Here is a 23338-nt window from a genome sequence, read left to right on the forward strand (position 1 = left end):
ACCGAAACAGTATTTTTGTTCTGCTTCTTATTATTATATAAAATAATTACAGGTTGTTTTCCTTTAGTAAGAATTACTTCTTGCATAAATGGATTTTCATCCAGTTGTCATATAATGGATAATTTGTTATCAGCAATGTGGCTACGGGGCACACGACCAGTTTTTGTCTTCTATGCTCACAGTATAGTTTGTCTGAAGATGACGAGCAGATTTTGGAGCCAGATTTTTTTCCTCCGCAGTATCATTCACTACATCAGTGGCCGTTTTCATCCTAACTTTATCTAACGCAGCCCGTATCACATTAGAATCGGTTCTTCTATACGCTTCGTCTGATATGGACTTTCCATGCAGGTGATTTTGGACAGATTGTCTGGTGACTACGTGTTATACAACAGTGCGAATTTGTAGGAATGACAATCTCTCGGGCGTCTCTGTGACTGTTGAGACTCCTTTTTGCAATTTGTGTCATTTTTCAAGTTAGTATAATACCTATGGATTGTTAAAATATTATCTAGAGGTTTCAACTCTATGGGAACGAATGTTCCAGAAATTACATATCGCATAATGTTTTGTTTTGACATCCTAGATTTGGATAAAATCACAGTAGTTTGTGATATATTTTAATAGTTTTGGGTGCTCTGAGGCTAGTTTTGGGTAGTTGTTTTTGCAGTTTTGGTCTAGTTTTGGGGTATTTCGTGCTGTCCCAATTCATCAATGCGTTTTAGTTTCTCGGTTCATCACTAGCTAGCTAGTTAACAATCTTGTGGCAGAAAACTTCAAAAATCACGAGTCGATATTGTACTACTAACACTGCCTTATTAACTAGAAAAGGATTGTATCCCTACGAGTACAACAGCAATTAGGACAAGTTTGCTGAAATAATCTTATCATACTCATCCATCAAGCTCTTTTCAATACTCATCCATCAAGCTCTTTTCAGATACAGTCTTACATTTCGAGGCATGCTCGTCAAGACCCATTTCAAAAATGCGCTTAAACAACATACTCAAATTTTATAAATTCCGCACGATCCACCAACTGCACTCGAGCCACCTTATTCAACCAGCAATAAAACTCATTTTGCTTGGGCTCGGATAAATGAAAACGCATTAATTTATTCCTGATGTAATACTGCTGCTTACTACAATTAGCAGCATTACATCAGGAATAAATTGAAGCGTTTTCAGTTATCTGAGCCCAAGCAAGTGACGCTAGTGACGGTGACTACGCTTCACTTACTCCCCTTCACTCTCTTCACAACAGATCATCTCAGGCACTTAACTCAAATCCTTATGCGCGTACCATATCAATTCCTTCGCACGCTTCAACAATTCCTTAGACTCCTCCTCACTTTATTCCAGCTCTGGATCAGAGCTCTTCTCACTCAAACCCAACTTATCTTCACTCCAGAGATAACACGGAAGATACATCTTCGCTATACTACAAAGCACATATCTAGTACAGTGAGCTAGAACACCCCTTCGAGCACAGGTGAGTAGTGATGAAAAATGAGCCAGAACCCCCTTTGAGCACAGGTAGCCAGAAGAGTAGTAGAGTTCTATGATGGTTCTTACTCACCTAGACCACACAGTGGGGTAGGTGAGACAGAACCCCCATTTTCTACTACTAATACCATACTGTCAACAGTCTTTCGTATGTATTGCTTTCGATCAAATTTTTAACATGAGCATAAATAAACAGGTGGAAGTTTCTTGTGGCAATATCTACATCGCATTAATTTTATATCGACGGTGTTGTGGCCCCTTATTTACTCTATGTCTCATATTTCTCTTGCAATCATTATTGCATTTAATGGACCGCTGAATCTCAATAGTTTTTAGACAAAGTTCGATCCACATCGGTATCTGCCAGTTACCCAAGCCTACAAAGAAACATATCTTTCAGTAATTGTCTATGCAACCGATTTATGGCAACGCGCAGTGCCTTGATCCGACTGATCACATCGCCAATCCTTTAAGAGGTGTATGAAACTCCAAGCTGGCATAGATAAGCCCCTTGTGGAAAAAAATTGCTAAGGACGCACCACACACGACAGTTATGGCTTTTCAGGATGTATACATTGCCACTGTTGTTCTTCGGGTTATTATAAGAGTTCTGCTACAGTATGTTCGTATACATGTATGCTTCCTCTGTGTATATATATATATATATATATATATATATATATATATATATATGTGTGTGTGTGTGTGTGTGTGTGTGTGTGTGTGTGATCCAGGTCTTGTTTCTAATTTTTACACTCACTAAAAATAATTAAACTAAATTGTTTATAATGATGATAGTACTGTGTAATAGACATGGCAACATTAATCTGTAATGATCAAATTAAGCCCACTACTACCACTGCTGCGGCAGCTTTCCAGTCCCAGCCTGTATAGATATCCGCTCATCCATACAACAACCATCAGGCGGCCATGTATGCATGAATTAATGAATGAATGCTCTTTATTTCATCCTTTATGAAAGAGTACAAGCTGTACCAAACAAAATTGGGGAGGATACATATTCACGCCAATCACCGAACATTATGAAACATGCATGTCTATAAAGGATTAGAAAATTAAATTTACTTATGGAAGTGGATTATTTCTTGTGAGTACAGTGTACATATTGTTGAGGTTTATTAATATGTTTATTTAAGGAGATACACGATATAATAGATTTTTAAACATAACAATCGGTCTTAGAAAGTATGTTTTCATCCATTTCATTATCAATTTGTATAGCGTGTATTAATTTTAAGCTTGTATGAGTTGTTTCCCTTGGGTCAGCGATGTTTATCGTTGCTAAAAATAGATTATTATTCAGACTGGAGTTGATGTTGACAAACAGTTCTAACAATATTAGGCTTACACTTCTTCTAAATTTAGGTACATACGAATGTTTTTCTTTCTTTAGTGTCCGAAACCAGCCTTAGCTGACCGCTTCACATAAATAAGGTAACGTGATTATTTTAAGCACCGTATAGAGCAGGTTAAGTATCAGTTTGTTTTAGACTCAAAGCAACACAGGTAGTTCTACAGGGACCGGTGGTTACTCTCGAGTTAGAATATATAGGGTACTCGTATAAACAAAGTAACCTCAAGTCCATGAGTGTAGATCAGATACTGTTTTTGGTTTTGTGGTGGGCGGGGAGCCAGTGTATCGTGGCCTAATTATAGACAGGTTTCAGTAGGATCTTGACTGAAAAATGTTGTGTCCTAGCCATTATTAAAGTGGTAATTCAAAAAGGAAGAAACTAGAGTCAGAAAATGAAGATAGCTGATATCATGGACTGAAATATTTCAGATCAAAATTCCAAGTAATTACAACCAGTATGATTTGATGATTATCGTTAGTTCGCTGTGCATTTTGCAAAATGTGGACTTTTTTTTTTTTTTTTTTTTTTACAATTACGTATCAGTATGTCTTTAGAACAGGATGCACATTCATTTCTATTGGCTCTTTTATACACTGCGTAACATGGCCATGTGACTTGACTTTTGGCTCTAATTTAGAGAGAGGCAGAATTACGTATTCGGTGTAGATTAGACCGAGTTTCCACTTGCCCTTGCTACCCCATTTTTATTTGGACATTTTTTGGGGGTGTAGGGGTCCCTACATCTCATCATAAATGTCCAAATATCAAAAATGGGTTGGCACAGGCCAGAGGAAACTCGTACATAGTGCGGATACTAGCTACTATTGCTTACATTTATCAAAATCAAATAATTTTCTAATTCTCTAATGGGTTGAAACATTTCTAAAACATTTCTGATTTAAAATATCATGAAAGATGTGTGAAAAAGTCGCTTAGTATTTGAATTATTGAACTTAATTCATCACTACTCTAAATAGAATTAAATTTTTTGTTACCACCCAATGTGGTTGCACTATGACGTCATGTAGGCCAGTCATACAAATTCCAATAAACTGAGACAATGCCTTTAATCAGAAGTCATGGCCCAGGGGAGAAAATTCTTTTTAAATTCAAATTTGATATTAGATTACATATATATAGCTTTATCAGCTGTGTAATAAATGGAAAGGGAGGTAATACATTTTCAATTTTGAATGAGCAGAATAGAGCCCTTTGTTTTCAAGAAACACTGGAGAATTGTATTCAGGAGAATACAGACTTTGCTTGGAAAACTTATGAAATTTGTGTCTAGGTGTAATGACCACAAAATGATATGAAAGATAGGGTTTTAAACTGTAGGAAGAAAATTTGAGATTTGTAGCTTATTTGGATATGCAGTGGATAAAAGGTATACCCAAATGATGCACATCTTTTGAAAAATTGGGATATAGAGCAAAATTTGTATGTTCTGGGATACAAGGAAATGTTCCACAAAACAGGAACATTGGAACCTTAAGTGTAGTAGTGGGCTGGCTTGTTCAGGGCATAGGGACTTTGTCAGATGAATGTGATAGCCATAGTGCAGCGGTCTACATGTAAAGTCACAATCTGCAGAACATTTTTGGGGCAGAAATGCCCACACTGGTTGCTCCTTGCAAGAATCCAGTTTAGAGTGCATTGTGACCATATGTAAACATGATATGGTGTTCAGATTTGTCCCAGACTGTTGGCTCTGGTAGGGTGCAGGTTCTGTGTTGGAGAATTTAAAGCTCAGTAAAGTCTCTTCCAATGGCACACACTTTACAAGAGGGCATTTTTATGCACAGCAGTGGTGTATCTAATCTAAGATCAATAAAGTGCAAGTGAAAAATAGGGGTACATGATGTCAAGCTGATGCCCCTACAACATGCTAGGAACAACAAGGATGATGAGTAATTGATGAGAATTCATCAGCTAAATTGATATAAAAAAATCCATATTTTATTTTCATTTCCCCACATAAAAGACGTTTTATCTTTAATTGGTTGCAGTATCATTTGATGGAAGAATATATCTTTCTCAATTCAGAATAGCATCCTTTGTTTACAAATTAGTTAGAATATGTTTATGTTACTTCTGTGTAGTTTGAATTTGCCTCATTGTTACTTACCTGTTGTTTTTTATTTTGTTGTGTTTTTTTTTTTTCATTTAGGGTGGATTATCTCATAGTGGAGATGCAGTGTTGTTTTACAAAGTGCTCAGAAGGGGCCATAATAACTCCATCACATGATCATGTAGAGGTCAGAGCCTTCCATTTGTCCCAAAAAGGCCAGCAAAATCTCCAGGCTTCTTGGAACACCGAGGGAGAAGCAATTTTTCATTCCACATGTTGGGATGATTTGTGCAAAGCAGCCAAGGGTGAAAGCTCAGAATTAGTACTCAGTCATTCAGAGACAAAAATGATCCTTGAGGCAGAGAAAACAGCTGAGTTCCATGACAGCATGGAAAAGCTGAAAAAAGAAGCAGAGAGAGTTGCCATGATGATTAAGACGTCAAGATACTGTATTGCATTTACTGGAGCTGGTATATCAACAGCAGCTGGTATTGGAGACTTCCGAGGAAAAGATGGAAAATGGACTAATATGGACAAAAAGAAGAAATATGGTAATGTTTTATAACATATTACAGAATGAAATGGAAGGAGAGAATATAAAAATTTATTTTACTCAGTGAGTTTATTATGCTTTCCAGAAATTATCAAAATAACTCAAGGCTTCACAGGAATTATCAAAATAACTCAAGGCTTCACAGGATGTCATGCTGTCCTGATTAATAAATTCAAGCAAGCATTCATGCTGTTCATTGAAATGGTTAATTACTCGGCTTTTATATTTGTGATTAATTTTGGTTCAAATTAATGTCTGCACCAGTTTCGCTGTTTTGGACGTTATACTTTTTGAAAAGCAGACTTGAATTTGATGAGACTAATTAATCAAGTGTGATTTGATTATAGATCATTTAGCATGGACTGATGGTTGGTCCTAACGTTTTGACTGTTTCACAACATTATCTGTATTTATCAAACCTTCTTTTTATGTGATATAATCTTACTTAGATGCAGTTGATAGATGAACTCCTTCTAAAATCCCAGTCTACGATTTTACCAGCAGTTTCTGATTCATCAGATTAAAATGAGTATTACATACATTTTTATCATTCTTTTCAAAGCACTAATTATTGTTATTTCTTATTTACAGTTTAAGTTTCAAAGTCAAATTGATTGTCATTTCAGTTTTTATTTTTGTCCTGTAGGAACTAAAGGAGTGAAAAAATCAAGACCTTCTATTTCTTCATATCGGCCAACTTACACGCACGAAGCTGTACAGAAAATGGTGGAAATGGGTTTCATAAAACATGTGATCAGCCAAAACTGCGATGGGTTACATCGACTCTCTGGCATACCTCCTGAAAAACTGTCTGAACTCCATGGCAACTGTTACATAGAAAAGTGTGAGAAATGTGGAACTCGGTATGAGAGAAAATTTTCACATCGTACAGTTCTAGCAGGGCACAAAGCTCTTGTCCCACCACAGCCATGTCACAAATGTCACATAAATCATCGGACAGGTGGCATATGTGAGAAACAGGTAAATTGTTAAATTTAGCTTCCTTATAAGTATTCCAGTTCTTTAACTGTGGTTGTAGTTTGGGAATTATTGTGATATTGTCCATTTGTCCATCCACCCAACTATCTGTCACTACTTCTGCCCAAACCACTGAGTGACAATTTGCCAAACTTGGTACATTGTAAGGTTGCAACCATCTAACCATCTGTGAGAGGGGTATCATATTTGGGCCTTCTGTCCTGAGGTTTCTGGGAGTGAATGTCAAAGGTTAATTATATGAAGACTGCAATTATGTGTTATTTTTAGTACTTTTTACTGCTCTGGTGGCCTAAGGGTTAGAGCATCCACCGTGGATGTGGGAGGTCATGGGTTCGAACCACAGCCAAGTCATACCAAAGACTTATAAAAATGGTACTAGCAGTTGTCTTGCTTGGCACTCAGCATTAAGAGGTTAGTGTTAGGACTGGTCAGCCTAGGTGTCAGGATAGTATGACCGGGTGGGACATGATGCTACGTGTCTGTGGCATGATGTCCCAGTACTAGACATCACTATAAACTGCCGCTCTGCAGACATCATAGTGATATGACTGACAAATTGTTAAAAGCTATGTTAAAATCCAAATCACAAACACATACTTATTAACCAGACTGAATGCATTTTTAGCAGTAAAACATATAATTTATGTTATGGATTTGGATTATAACCCTGGGTGACAATCCAGAGGGTTCAGGGTTGGGTGGGGGGCTGGGGTAGAAATGCAATCAAAAGTCATGGAAGTAGCTTTCGAAGCCTAATGCAGTGAGCGCCAGAATTTGAAAGGTTTGCCAAAATTATTGGCAGTGAAACCTTAACATGAATTACTTACATATAAGTTGGATCCAACTACAAATGGCATAGACCAGATCTGCCATCCCATGATGCACTGGCAAATCTGGATTTATGCAGTTTATTAGGGCCTATGTTGTTTGCAGTTTGACCTAACTTATACATAAATATATAATTAAATACCCAATTATATATAATTTTCTATCCTTTTTACATTTTTGTCATTTTTTTGTCATACACATAACTTTTTCTTATATTCAACTTTCAGAATTTTCTACTTCAGAATGAGTTAAACAAGTTTTACTTATAAACCTGAACAAATAAATTATTGAAACTGTTTGAGGTATATTTGTTATAGTATATATACATAGTCAGCAGTCTCTGAGTATTTTAAAATAACAGACCAGGACCATGTTTTTAACAGCTTTGGATCCAGTATCTTAGAAAATGTAGATGTATTCGACCACATCAAGTTTTGGTCCAGGAATTGGAGGTTCGTTAAGCTTTAAACTCCTGTTACAGCAAGCTCTGCAGAGCTCTTTGTATTGGAGTCCCTGCTTCCAGAACCTTCGTTATGGTGCTTGACTGCCAGTTTAAATTTGGTCAACAGTTTCCAATCTACTGGAACCCTCAGGTTTTGGAGGAATGTGTCCCAGGGCTTTTATTTACAAAATCCTACATAGAGCTCTCCTGTGATGTTTTTTTCAACAATGCTATCAGATATCTTAACAGGAATTGAATACCTTACTTTTGTGATGATAAGCCTGTGTTTCATGATAAACCCATGTTTCATGATAAGCCTATGTTTCATGATAAGCCCATGTTTAATGACAAGCCTGTTTGATAGGCCCATGTTTCATGATAATGCCCATGCTTCATGATAACCCTGTTTCATGATAACACCATGTTTCATGATAAGCCTTTGTTTCATGATAAGCCCATGTTTCATCATAAGCCTGTTTGATAGGCCCATGTTTCATGATAGTGCCCATGCTTCATGATAACCCTGTTTCATGATAACACCATATTTCATGATAAGCCTATGTTTCATGATAAGCCATGTTTCATGATAAACCTATGTTGCATGTTAAGTCCATCTACTTATACAGTGCCCCTCACTATAATACTTCAGGGGAGTAGTAGAAGTCTACAGAGATAAAGATAGGGTTACTTCATATAGTGCCTCTTACTATAAAACTTCAGGGGAGTCATAGATGTCTACAGTGATATAGATAAAGCTACCTTATACCGTGCCCCTCTCTGTTACAGTTCAGGTGAGTTATAGAAATATACTTGGATTTAGGTGAGGTTACCTGATGCTTGAGTACTTATAAAACGTCCCTCACTATTCCACTTCAGAAGAGTCATTGAAGTGTACTGGGATACATAACTCGGATACATATAAGGTTAATGTATACACAATTACATAATACAGTGGCCATTCACTAACACCACAGGGATGTCATGGAAATGTAATGGGTTATAGATGAGATTACTTTATACTGAAGTACATTATGCAGTGGCCTCTTGCTTTAACATCTTAGTGGAATCGTAGAAATGTACAGTGATGTGCTCAAGATTGCCATTTACTATATGAAAAAATATAATGCAGCCTGAACCAGTACAACAGGATATGAACTTAACTGAGTCTTGTGCTTTGCACAGCTCATTCATTATATTTTTAGCTTTTCATAGGGGGTTGTTGAGTTCTGAGGGTTTTGTGTAACCAGGATGCTGTAGCCGATGGTGACATTAGTTCAAAGGACAGGTCTGGTTTTTTCTGTGTGAGGTATCAAAGGTTCAGGACCAGCAGGTGTGCAGAATAAAGAGGTTCTCGGCAGGCCAGGAAGAGCAGACCATGTGAGGTTGTTCTTCATGACTGAACAGGAGCTGTGGAATTGAAAATCTCTCATGATCATTGACTGGATGTCTGGTGACTGTGATGAGATAAATAACATATGGTTCCACTTTTTAATAAACTTTAATTCAATATCACTGTTTGTGTGAAAATCTAATTCCATATCACTAATTGTATGAAAATTTAATTCAGTGTCACTGTATGAGTGAAAATCAATTATACATCCATCATGCTTCTTGATGATCCAAATATCAATTCACCTGTCTATCCTAATTGTGTACAATTCCATATATTAAGCATATTTGGTGATAATTCCATACATTGACCATATCTTTTGGTAAATGGGATCATTCGTGTTTTTTTGTTAAAATTCCATGTTTTGATTGGTTCCAGTTAGGAAGAATATTATTTTTGTATATCCATTGCTAAACTTTATGAACATGACTAAGGTGTCAGATTCATTTGTTATTCATATGCATTATAAATAAACATCTCATTCACTTAATTCTGCTGCGTGGGTTCGAGTCTCGGATTCGGCTAATGTGGGTATGTGAGAAAGCCTGCCAGTAGCTTCTCGTGGGTCGGTGGTTCTTTCCGGGGTTTTCCCGGGTTCTTCCTCCACCATTAATACTGGGCGCCATGTATAGCCAATCACGTGCTGAAAAATGGCGTTAAGCCCTACAACAACAACAACTTAATTCTGCTTAGTGTTTTCGCTATGTCCAATCCCACCCAGCTTCAGTCCTGTTACAACAACCACACCCATGTCATCTCAGTAAATGTTTGATACTGAAAGTTTTTTATAGTGAGGGACCACTATCTTTAGGATTTTCTATAATAAATAAATATGTATTTGTTTATTGCATTATCTAAACCAATAACCTGAACTCAGAATTCCAAATTTTTTAGACATGAATAATGCATGGACTCATGCACACCTGACCATTACATATAAAACCATACACTTTATTTATTTGGGACCAAAAGGAGTGACTGCTGACCACACTGAGGAGATGACCACTTTTAAGACTATTTATAATGCAAATAGAATTTAACTGCATAAATTTGTCCATTATATACTGGTAACCAGCTTTATGTCCAGGTGACCATTAGTACAGGTAGCTTGATTGACAAGGTACCATTGTGAAGGTAAAATCTTTGATTTTTGGTGATTCAGTTTATCAAAAACTTTAAATAAAATTAAGTGCTAAAATTAAGTGCTAAATAATTTTTTCCTAAATTAGTAGCAGAAATTTTACCTCAGATTATTTGTTTTCACATTAAGCAAATCATTTCTGTGTATCCTCTGCATCATTCTGGTACTAGGCAAATCATTTCTTTGTATCCTCTGCATCATTCTGGTACTAAGCAAATCATTTCTTTGTATCCTCTGCATCATTCTGGTACTAAGCAGATCATTTCTTTGTATCCTCTGCATCATTCTGGTACTAAGCAAATCATTTCTTTGTATCCTCTGCATCATTATGGTACTAAGCAAATCATTTCTTTGTATCCTCTGCATCAATCATTTCTGTGCATTCTCTGCATCATTCTGGTACTAAGCAAATCATTTCTGTGTATCCTCTGCATCATTCTGGTACTAAGCAAATCATTTCTTTGTATCCTCTCCATCATTCTGGTACTAAGCAAATCATTTCTTTGTATCCTCTGCATCAATCATTTCTGTGCATTTTCTGCATCGTTATGGTATTAAGCAAATCATTTATGTGTATTCTCTGCATCATTATGTATTAAGCAAATCATTTATGTGCATCCTCTGCATCATTATGTATTAAACAAATCATTTATGTGTATTCTCTGCATCATTATGTATTAAGCAAATCATTTATGTGCATTCTTTGCATCATTATGTATTAAGCAAATCATTTATGTGCATTCTCTTAATTGTTATGGTATTAAGCAAATCATTTCTGTGTAACCTCTGCATCATTATGGTACTAAGCAAATCATTTCTGTGTATCCTCTGCATCATTGTGGTACTAAGCAAATCATTTCTGTATAACCTCTGCATCATTGTGGTACTAAGCAAATCATTTATGTGTAACCTCTGCAACATTATGGTACTAAGCAAATCATTTCTGTGTATCCTCTGCATCATTGTGGTACTAAGCAAATCATTTCTGTATAACCTCTGCATCATTGTGGTACTAAGCAAATCATTTCTGTGTAACCTCTGCAACATTATGGTACTAAGCAAATCATTTCTGTGTATCCTCTGCATCATTGTGGTACTAAGCAAATCATTTCTGTGTAACCTCTGCATCATTATGGTACTAAGCAAATCATTTCTGTGTAACCTCTGCATCATTATGGTACTAAGCAAATCATTTCTGTGTATCCTCTGCATCATTGTGGTACTAAGCAAATCATTTCTGTGTAACCTCTGCATCATTATGGTACTAAGCAAATCATTTCTGTGTAACCTCTGCATCATTCTGGTACTAAGCAAATCATTTCTTTGTATCCTCTGCATCAATTATTTCTGTGCATTCTCTGCATCGTTATGGTATTAAGCAAATCATTTCTGTGTAACCTCTGCATCATTATGGTACTAAGCAAATCATTTCTGTGTAACCTCTGCATCATTATGGTACTAAGCAAATCATTTCTGTGTAACCTCTGCATCATTATGGTACTAAGCAAATCATTTCTGTGTAACCTCTGCATCATTATGGTACTAAGCAAATCATTTCTGTGTATCCTCTGCATCATTATGGTACTAAGCAAATCATTTCTGTGTAACCTCTGCATCATTATGGTACTAAGCAAATCATTTCTGTGTATCCTCTGCATCATTGTGGTACTAAGCAAATCATTTCTGTGTAATCTCTGCATCATTGTGGTACTAAACAAATCATTTCTGTGTATCCTCTGCATCATTATGGTACTAAGCAAATCATTTCTGTGTAACCTCTGCATCATTCTGGTACTAAGCAAATCATTTCTTTGTATCCTCTGCATCAATTATTTCTGTGCATTCTCTGCATCGTTATGGTATTAAGCAAATCATTTCTGTGTATTCTCTGCATCATTATGTATTAAGCAAATCATTTATGTGCATTCTCTTAATCGTTATGGTATTAAGCAAATAATTTTTGTGTATCCTCTGCATCATTATGGTATTAAGCAAATCATTTCTGTACACTCAGTCTGTTTTATGGTATTAAGCAGATACTTTCTGTTCAGCCTGTTTTATGGTATTAAGCAAATAATTTCAGTACAGTTTGTGTTATGGTATTAAGCAAATCATTTTTGTACAGTCTGTTTTATGGTATTAAGCAAATCATTTCTATACAGTTTCTGTTATGGTATTAATCAAATCATTTCTGTTCAGTCTTTGTTTTGTTATGGCATGACACAAATAATTTCTGTACAGTCTGTGTTTCGTTATGGTATTAAATCATTACTGTTCAATTTGTGTTTCATTAGGGCATTAAACAAATAATTACTGTGCACTCGGAATGTAATAATTACTGTATTTATCAATGCAGAGCACAGTGCAAAAAACCCCATGAACAAATCGGATGAAATGGCCACACCAAGCTCTCTTTATTCTTTCCTTCATTAACACCTTTAGCAAAACACATCTCCTGAATACATACATCAAAATATACAATGCACACAACAGAAAAACAATGAGATGACCAGTACAAATTGCCTTAAACATTTCTTTAGAAAAGATAATTTGCAGTATACCATATATACTTGCTTATAAGTCGAGTCCAGCTGCAAACTGCACATACCCAGATCTGCTTGGAGTAATCAGCAGAACAAACAATCTTAGACCATGATCTGCAGGTGCATTATGCTACATATAGTACATTTAATTCTCAGTATACACATACATTTTTCAGCAAAGAATCATGTTGCATGGCTGAAGGACAACATGCACACCTGCATGATCTTTCACTATCATCAACAGGTCCATGTTGCCATAAAACTTCCAAACTGTGAACTGTTGGCACCAGGTGCACCATTAAAACATGGTAGCAGGTTTTGTATACAAAAATTATTTATATGCTAAAAACATGTAAGTACATAGATACATAATCAGATGAGAAGAATCTTGTATGAAAATATTCTGTTACAGGATTGTGAAGGTTACCTGATGAACACCATAATAAATTTTGGCGACTTTCTGGAAGATTCTGTGCTTAATGGTGCAAAAGCAGAAGCTTTGAAGGCAGATCTTGTCTTTTGTTTGGGGTCCACACTACAAGTCGTTCCTGCAAACATGCTGATTGAGATGGGACAGAAACCTACCAGGCTTATCATATGTAATAGGTACACAATTCACACCATCATATTATTGAAATGTAATATAGTTTCTTTTTAATGTTGTTAAACATCCCTAAAGTTAACTTCTATAAAAAAAAGAACACATGATCACATAGGACAATATTGATTAACCTTTTTTATTTAGTTTACCTACATATTTCTTCTCTGTGTAAACATATGTTGAATTTGATTTTTGAAGACTGAACAGGCTGTTTATGAATTTTCAAATTTTATGGAATGTTGTGCTCAAATTGCCATTGCTTGTCGTGGCTAATTACCATGTATTTTATGACATATTCCTAACACCTGAACACCTTTCCACAATTTAATCCTAAATTGGGTCATGATTTAAATCAGTTACATAGATTGTGTTACCTTCTGTTATGATTGCATGAATGAAGTTTGGTTAAAAATATTTTAAAACTGACACTGGAATGGCAATTTTTGTGTATTTGACCTGTGACCAATTCCCATACATATCAATAATTGTGTGAGGTGTCTTGGGCTGTTCATTCAAAATGTGTGACAATATTGCATTATTATTATTATTATTATTATTATTATTATTATTATTGCAATAATCATTCATTTGTGAAAGAATTAAAAGCAAATCCAGTAATTTAATTTGTCATAATCAGTAATTTTACCAATTTTGATTGTAATCCATCCAAATGTTTTCATGTCATCCAATATTTTGTTAGAAAATTGTCACAGTGAACACTGTAAGCTGTACTTTGTTTTGCAATGGTTTTAGACAGCTATGGTACAGTAAACACAACTAATAGACTTCACTATCTTTAAGTAGTTAAATACTTAGGCTATTGATAGGTGACTGATTCTGAAAATCACCACTTAAGAATTTTAACTTTCCTAATGTATATAAATATTACTCCCCATTAGGTCCACTCACTTCCACCATAAAGGTGTAAACATATTAATGACCCCAGTAAGTCCAGTCACTACCAAAGTAAAGCTCTCAGAATAGCAAATATTAATAACCCCAGAAAACCTGTTCACTACCACCATAAAGATCAGCAGATATTACAGACCCCAGTTAGTCCATTTGCTACCATCATAAAGCTGTCAACATGGCAAATATTAACTCTTGTAAGTCTGCTCACTACCACCACAAAGCTGTCAACATGGCAAATATTAACTCTTGTAAGTCTGCTCACTACCACCACAAAGCTGTCAACATGGCAAATATTAACTCTTGTAAGTCGGCTCACTACCACCACAAAGCTGTCAACATGGCAAATATTAACTCTTGTAAGTCTGCTCACTACCACCACAAAGCTGTCAACATGGCAAATATTAACTCTTGTAAGTCTGCTCACTACCACCACAAAGCTGTCAACATGGCAAATATTAACTCTTGTAAGTCGGCTCACTACCACCACAAAGCTGTCAACATGGCAAATATTAACTCTTGTAAGTCGGCTCACTACCACCACAAAGCTGTCAACATGGCAAATATTAACTCTTGTAAGTCGGCTCACTACCACCACAAAGCTGTCAACATGGCAAATATTAACTCTTGTAAGTCTACTCACTACCACCACAAAGCTGTCAACATGGCAAATATTAACTCTTGTAAGTCTGCTCACTAACACCACAAAGCTGTCAACATGGCAAATATTAACTTTTGTAAGTCTGCTCACTACCACCACAAAGCTGTCAACATGGCAAATATTAACTCTTGTAAGTCTGCTCACTACCACCACAAAGCTGTCAAAATAGAAAATATTACAGACCTCAGTAGGTCTACTTGCTACCACCATAAAACTGTCAACATAGCAAATATTAATCACCCCAGTAAGTCCATTCACTACTGCCTTAAAGCTGTCAACATAGCAAATATTAATCACCCCAGTAAGTCCATTCACTACTGCCTTAAAGCTGTCAACATAGCAGTTATTAATGACCCCAGTAAGCCCACTCACTACTACCATAAAGCTGTCAACTTAGGTGATATTAATAACTCCAGTAAGTCCACTCACCACCACCGTAGAGCTTTCAACATAGTAAATGTTACAACTCCACTAAGTATGCACATTGTCACTATAAAGCTCTTAACATAGCAAATATTACAGAGCCAAATAAGTCCATTCTCTACCATCCTAAAGCTGTCAACATGGCAAATATTAATGGCCCCGGTAAGTCCATTCTCTACCACCATAAAGCTGTAAAGATAGCAAATATTAATGACCCCAGTAAGTCCATTTGCTACCACCATGAAGCTGTCAACATAGTAAATATTAATGACCCCATTAAATCTGCTAACTTTCACCATAAAGCTGTATGGTAAATATCCTATATTCGCTAAGCAGAAGCTTGCTGATCTGAAATACGCAGAGAAAGACTGCTTTAGAGTTGCTGGTTGGTTTTGATATTCCTTAATCAAACATTATGTCATGGAGCTGTCAAAAGAATTGCATGCACATCATGTCCAAGATCAATGCAAGCCAGTCATGGCCTATCGAGCACTTCTGCCTCTGTTTTTGAGAATGAGTTAACCAACTAGATTGGCCAGAAGCATGGGAAGGGGCTATAACTCTCCTCCCAACAGAGATCCATCTTAGAGAAGCCTGGTTACTTAAGTCAGATGTGCCTGACATAGCTAAATGGACACACAAAGACTGGAGTGAACTGAACCCCAGGATAGCTAGTTGGAAACACAAAGACTGGAGTGGACATGAACCCTGTGCCAGCTATTTGAAAACACAAAGATTGGAGTGAACTAAATCCTAAGACAGCTAGATGGACACACAAAGACTGGAGCGAACTGTACCCCAAGATAGCTATTTGAAAACAAAGACTGGAGTGGACATGAACCCTGTGCTAGCTATTTGAAAACACAAAGACTGGAGTGAACTGAATCCTAAGACAGCTAGATGGACACACAAAGACTGGAGTGAACTGTACCCCAAGATAGCTGTTTAAAAACACAAAGACTGGAGTGGACATGAACCCCGTTCTAGCTCGATGGACACAAAGACTGGAGTGAACTGAACTCTGAGTTAGCTAGATGGACACACAAAGACTGGAGTGAACTGAATCCTCAGACAGCTAGATGAAGACACAATGACTGGATCAAACTGCACCATGAGATTGTTAGATTGACACACAAAGACTGGAGTGAACTGAATCCTAAGACAGCTAGATGGACACATAAAGACTAGAGTGAACTGAACCCTGAGATATCTTTTTGACACACAAAGACTGAAGTGAATTGAATCCTGAGATAGCTAGATGAAGACACAATAAGTGGATCAAACTGCACTATGAGATTGTTAGATTGACACACAAAGACTGGAGTGAACAGAACTCTGAGACAGCTAGATTGACACACAAAGACTGGAGTGAACAGAACTCTGAGACAGCTAGATTGACACACAAAGACTGGAGTGAACAGAATCCTCAGACAGCTAGATGGATGCACAAAAGACAGGATTAATCTGAAACAAATACATAGCTGGATGGATGCACAAAGACTTGAGTGAATTGAACATCCTGTATGCCATCAGTGGTTATCGAGTTATTGAACTTTAAATGTATATGTCAAAATATTCTCCCAGGTCAAGTACAACTTTGGCAGTTTCTCTTCCCAAGCATGTCTGTTTAGCATTTGCATCAATATTAAGGCCCCATTGTTGGTGAAAATGTTTGTACCTACTTAATATACATAACTTATTAATATATTTGCATGGTTATTTTAAAAAAATTTCAGCTAGATGTCAATTTCATTTTAAATTAACCATGATTGGGAAAAGATGTAGAATTAAACTGCAGAGAAGTAGGGAACAAATAGTAAAAGAGAAGGATTCAAGTTTAGGGCTAAACAGAGAGGAGCATACAGTCTCAGCATCACAAAAATTGAAAATAAAAAACTTTCAATTGTATTATCAGCTTAAAGTCAGTTGCATGCATAACTGTGAAAGACAGCTGCCTCAATAGGCACTCAGCATTAAGAGGTTAGTTTTAGGACTGGTCGGCCTGGTGTCAGGATAATGTGACTGGATGGGACATGATGCAACATGTCTGTGGTATGATGCCCCAGTGCCAGGAATCACCATAAACTGTTACACTGCAGACATCATAGCAATACGACTGCAGAATTGTCAAAGCTACATTAAAGATCCAAAACACACACACACACACAGAGAACAGTCAGTTTCTAGAAGCTTGACTAATATTCATTTGGTTAATTTGGGCCAGAAAATATGTAACCAGTCTAAAGAGGATTCTGTTTTACAGAGGGACAACTTGGGGGAAGTTTCACTATGTTACTTTATAACACTATTTTCCATCAGTTTTATTAATTGTGTTCTTTACAGACAAGTGACTCCTTATGATTTTGTTTGCTGCCAAAAGGAAGAAGGGGCAACAGATCCCAATGGCTGCCGTGTGTTTGGAGACTGTGATGACCTGATGAGAGGGGTTATGTTGAATATTTTGGGGCCAGAAGGGGTCCTAGAGTGGGAAGAACTAAGACCTGAAAGGATGACAGTTTATGACCAGATGAGGGAAGATGAAGTAAATTGTATGCAAATGCTTTGACCTCTCATTAGATATCATTTTTCCTCTTCTTTCTTAATACATGTACATATACCATATGTACTCACTTGTAAGTCGAGTCTAACTGCAAACTGAACTGACCTAGATCTGCCTTTGTATAATGCATTGGCAGATATGGCTCTGGGCAGTTTGTTAGGAGTATTTAGTAGAGCAAGCAACATAGATCCTGATCTGCAGGCACGTTATGCTACAGCAATTAGGATCTTTGTTGTTTGCAGTATGACTCGACTTGTAAGCAAGTACATATGGTACATACATGGTACTGCAGTATAGTGAGAACTATTGAAAAAATGTTTGAGTATATAACAAACTGTGGTATAGTGAAATGGTCAAAACGTTGTCCCACTTATTTTTGTTCTGGTAACATTTTCTCTTTATCATGTCCATATATAAATGTAGCTTATTATCAGTGCTTTTGTGTGTGTGTGTGTGTGCGTGTGTGTGTGTGTGTGTGTGTGTGTGCAAATTTGTACTCTCTATGTAAATATACTAATAATAGATGGACACAGTGAGGATTAATTAGTTCATTGCAGTTAATTGTTTCACCCTTTTTAAATAAATTCATTATTATTAAGAACATTTTTATGATGAGGTGGCCCCAGGTTAAGTTTTTGTTGTTGGGGTCAGGGTGCAGATATATTTATTATGAGGTGGCCCCAGGTTAAGTTTTTCGTGGGGGTCGGGGCACAGAATATCTTGCTGTGCCACTGTATTTAGCTTATGTTAATTAAATACATTTTGTCAGTTAATGGTATTTGTATGTATAATTTTGTCAAAAATGTTTGAGAAAAGAAATAAAGACATAATACTAAGCTTAGTCTTGTTTCCTTTCCACACATATTGTCAACATTTGGCCTTCAGTTCAAGTACAATGGTTTTCATGTAAATTTTTCAAGTAATGGATGTTGAAAAAATACACAAAATAATTTTTGTCCAATTTTTTAAAAATGTTGATGACAGGGTTCACATAGATATCATGCTGTATCGATCTGGTATATGCAGAATTATTTACCGTAGCTATTATTTTCTCAGCACAGAAATCCTTTATATGGGGATTATCTCCCTAAAACAATCATTTTTAATCCAGCACTTTTGGAAAGACTGTTACTTGCTATGTGTTTTGAAACCTAATTTGCATACATCTGCCTGGAAATAATTTTCTTGTAAATATTCAGAGTGCAAAAATCCTTCATGAGAGATTCTGCCTGAAATAATTAGGAAATATTTTACTTTTTTTTTTCTCCAGAAATCCATGACAAAATATGAAGAAAATTTTGACTTTTGACCACTTGAATAAAAATATTTGTAAGAACAAAAAACTTTAAGACTTGTCTGCTCATTTTCTATCAGTTTTGAAAATTTGTAGTCCAGATTTATTTCTGCATTGGAAAGTTAATGACTCTTTATTGAAATTACAATGTAAATAATAAACTTTAATGATAAACTTTAATAATAAACTTTACAATATATATTGTACTTTATAAATTGCCACATTAGTATATCATCATTGCTCAGAGCAAATATTTTGTGATATTGAAATAGTTGTTATTCTTCACTATCTCATATAATAAACATATAATTGTATTTTAAACACTACTCATGCTATTGTTGAAATGAATTTCATGGCAAGTGATAAACAAAAATCATTATTATATATGTTGAATATAATTAATATTCATCAAATTTTTAATACAAAATATACTTTCAGATTTCAATGTCTGTCCGTTAAAGTTAAGTAGACAGTTTGTACACAACAAAAATCAGATCCTGTTAACTTTTTCTTTGTAAACATATGTATTGGTTTGAGGGATAGTCTTCCGATGCAGATGAATTTTGGTTCATTCTGTCAGTGAGGGATTCATCTGTGTGTGAATCAGCACAACAGGGCTGTTCATAAAGGTCACAACAGGGCTGTTCATAAAGGTCACACCTTGGCTGTGAAACTCTCTGACAGAATGTTATATGTAACGCTTGAATAACATTTCTTCAGTAGAAACTGAATGAATGTCCAATACAAGCTGCCAGCTGTGTGGACTTCACTTATTGGTTTTAGTTTGAAGAGGCAGTATAGCATTGATATTAGAATTTTGTATAAAATAGAATAGAATGAAGTGAATGCCATTTATTAGGAAAATCAAAATGTAGCTGCAAAATAGTTTCAAGTCCATTGAACACAGTAAGCTATGCAGCAGGTATGGCAGCTGTCACCCTCACTGTTCCAAACTAAGAATTGTTGAACAAAGCTGTTGGAAGTGACCACTGAAAATCATTTGATTTGTTGACGAGTGCTGTATTAATATTTGGCTCAACCATATTGGTGCAGACTATTTTATGTAGGATGGTAGTGATTGGTCACTTATTTCCACTGATAAACTATGCTTAAGCAATCTCATAAGCGACAGTAGTTTTTCCATCCATGCTGCTTGTCAAGTAAGGTTATTGAGACAGCAGCACTATTTCACTGAGATTTTCATGCTGGCTGTTCAATGATGTCACAGGAAGAAAGATATTTCACTAAGTTTTTCAGGAGCTGTATTCAGTAGATGACGTTTTAGTGAACAGTGTTGTATTCCATACCAAGAAATGCAAGATGGACAGAAAGACTGACATAGAGACTAAAAGAGATTTCATTGTTGTTTTAGTTTGACTTGATATGGTAATTAAAGCATTCAGTGTTGTCAAAATTAGTGCTGAATAATGTATAAGAAATATTGACTTATTGCAATCTGTGTGATTTGCAAATGTGTACTGTTTGTTTATTTTATTAATTTTAAAATAAATCAAGCTTGAAAATTTTAAAAGTATTAACTTTTGTTTCATATTAATACTGTACATTTATATTACACATGGCAAGTAGACATGCACAACAGTCTGATATTATCTTCCCAGTAAAGAGTGGTATTGTTTTTAGACTTTCCATAGACATTCATCATTCATAAAGTTTTTATTTTTGTATAATGTTTTGTTTTTTTTAAAAGAAAAATAATCACCTTAATGTGTGGGATATACCAGAAATGATATATTGCATAGGGATCTTGGCCTAGCTCAAAATATTTGTATTAAATGTCATTGTGATATGGGTTAACTGGAGGGTGTAGTTGGAAAAGTCTCACAAGAGATGAAGGCCTATGATGGCAGACTTTCAAGGGTTAACTGGAAGGTGTAGTTGGAAAAGTCTCACAAGAGATGAAGGCCTACGATGGCAGACTTTCAAGGGTTAACTGGAGAGTGTAGTTGGAAAAGTGTCAAAAGAGATGAAGGCAGACTTTCAAGGTTAACTGGGGGAGGTAATAGCATAAGTGTCATGAGATATGAATCCCTATGATGGCAGACTGTCAAATGTTAACTGGAAGAGGTAATAGCATAAGTGTCATGAGATATGAAGGCCTGTGACAGCAGACTTTCAAGAGTTAACTGGAGGAGGTAATAGCATAAGTGTCATGAGATATGAAGGCCCATTATGGCAGACTTTCAAGTGTTAACTGGAGGAGGTAATAGCATAAGTGTCATGAGATATGAAGGCCTATGATGGCAGGCTTTCAAGGGTTAACTGGAGGCAATAATAGCATAAGTGTCATGAGATATGAAGGCCTATGATGGCAGACTTTCAAGGGTTAACTGGAGGAGGTAATATCATAAGTGTCATGAGATATGAAGGCCTATGATGGCAGACTATCAAGGGTTAACTGGAGGCAATAATAGCATAAGTGTCATGAGATATGAAGGCCCATCATGGCAGACTTTCAAGTGTTAACTGGAGGAGGTAATAGCATAAGTGTCATGAGATATGAAGGCCTATGATGGCAGACTTTCAAGGGTTAACTGGAGGAGGTAATATCATAAGTGTCATGAGATATGAAGGCCTATGATGGCAGACTATCAAGGGTTAACTGGAGGCAATAATAGCATAAGTGTCATGAGATATGAAGGCCTATGATGGCAGGCTTTCAAGGGTTAACTGGAGGCAATAATAGCATAATGTTTCATGAGATATGAAGGTCTATGATGGCAGACTTTCAAGGGTTAACTGGAGGAGGTAATATCATAAGTGTCATGAGATATGAAGGCCTATGATGGCAGACTATCAAGGGTTAACTGGAGGAGGTAATATCATAAGTGTCATGAGATATGAAGGCCTATGATGGCAGACTATCAAGTGTTAGCTGGAAGAGGTAATATCATAAGTGTCATGAGATATGAAGGCCTATGATGGCAGACTTTCAAGTGTTAACTGGAGGAGGTAATATCATAAGTGTCATGAGATATGAAGGCCTATGATGGCAGACTATCAAGTGTTAGCTGGAAGAGGTAATAGCATAAGTGTCATGAGATATGAAGGCCTATGATGGCAGACTTTCATCATCGGCTGACCTTGTTTCTCTTTCCACTTTAACATCTAGGATATTGTGATACTCTATAACAATCTATCTGTCTGTGTTTCTATTAATGTCTCCCAAACTGGAGGGTACATGTTCAAGAAACTTTCTAATTTACATGTCCGCTGAGTAACCTGATGATGTGCATGAATGATATTATTCATGGTTCCTTCTCATATTCCAAGCAGAGTATGAAAGTTCAAATGAAAAGTGAATTATTTTTGGGGATTTTATTTTTGGTGTGCTTTTTTTTTCTCTTCCAAATTTTATATATTCTGTCTTATCAGAAAGATACCATTTATGTAATGGATGTATGATCATAAACCTGAGTCAGTCAGGGATGAGTGGGTTTCGTGTGTTGTGAAAGAGGTGGAGAGTAGTATGATCTGTGATGTAATGTGTGATTTTGATTTTTAATATAGCTTTAAAAAAAATTTCAGTCATATCGCTACGATGTCTGCAATGTGGCAGTTTATAGTGATGTCTAGCATTGGGGCATCATGCCGCAGACGTGTTGCATGATGTCCCACCCAGTCACATTATCCTGACACCAGGTTGGGACACCATAAAAGTTTGGATGCCCAAAATTATTTGAAAAGTTTTTCTTGTTGCAGTATGAGCTATAAGCTATTTTAGCTCAGTATGTTTTTCCTTTGTCATAACTAAAGTTTTGTGACTTTTGTACTTAACTGGGAGTTTCTTCCAAGGCCTTGGATTATTTGTTCAGTCAGCATGACCAGTTAACCACTTTATTGCTCCAGTTTACTAATTGGTTGATTGGTTGATTGAACAATGCAAAGTGTTTGGTGAAAAGGTCTACTTATTGGTTCAGGAAATGGCCGGATTTTCAGTTCCTATCAGTCTTTTTAATACTCAAAAGAGTTTGCTAGTGATCTAAGCAAACACCAATCGCATAGCAGTGAGTTATGCTATTAT

The 23338-nt window shown here is 36.2% G+C and overlaps 1 protein-coding gene across 3 annotated transcripts; it reads left to right on the plus strand.

The window, feature by feature from the left end:
• Positions 1–2820: 2820 nt before the first annotated feature.
• Positions 2821–18838, plus strand: LOC149802672 (NAD-dependent protein deacetylase Sirt6-like). Of its 3 annotated transcripts, none has more exons than XM_089952043.1 (5): positions 2821–2891; positions 5052–5503; positions 6152–6486; positions 13261–13454; positions 17786–18838. In XM_089952043.1, the coding sequence occupies exons 2-5, from the start codon at positions 5074–5076 to the stop codon at positions 18006–18008; spliced, it is 1182 nt and encodes a 393-aa protein (XP_089808169.1). In that variant the 5' UTR covers positions 2821–2891; positions 5052–5073; the 3' UTR covers positions 18009–18838. The 3 variants fall into 3 exon arrangements, with proteins under 3 accessions (XP_089808169.1, XP_089808167.1, XP_089808170.1); XM_089952041.1 differs by having other exon boundaries at positions 2827–2960; XM_089952044.1 differs by lacking the exon at positions 2821–2891 and adding an exon at positions 3508–4268.
• Positions 18839–23338: the final 4500 nt, after the last annotated feature.

Source organism: Sinohyriopsis cumingii, chromosome 3 (genome assembly GCF_028554795.1).
Source record: "Sinohyriopsis cumingii isolate HCF-2022 chromosome 3, ASM2855479v2, whole genome shotgun sequence".
Classification (NCBI taxonomy): Eukaryota; Metazoa; Mollusca; class Bivalvia; order Unionida; family Unionidae; genus Sinohyriopsis; species Sinohyriopsis cumingii.

Coding starts and splice junctions, on each gene's coding strand:
- LOC149802672 (XM_089952043.1), top strand. CDS start 5,074: ATGCAGTGTTGTTTTACAAAGTGCTCAGAAGGGGCCATAATAACTCCA. Junction 6,487..13,260: donor GTGGCATATGTGAGAAACAG/GTAAATTGTTAA, acceptor ATTCTGTTACAG/GATTGTGAAGGTTACCTGAT. Junction 13,455..17,785: donor AGGCTTATCATATGTAATAG/GTACACAATTCA, acceptor TGTTCTTTACAG/ACAAGTGACTCCTTATGATT.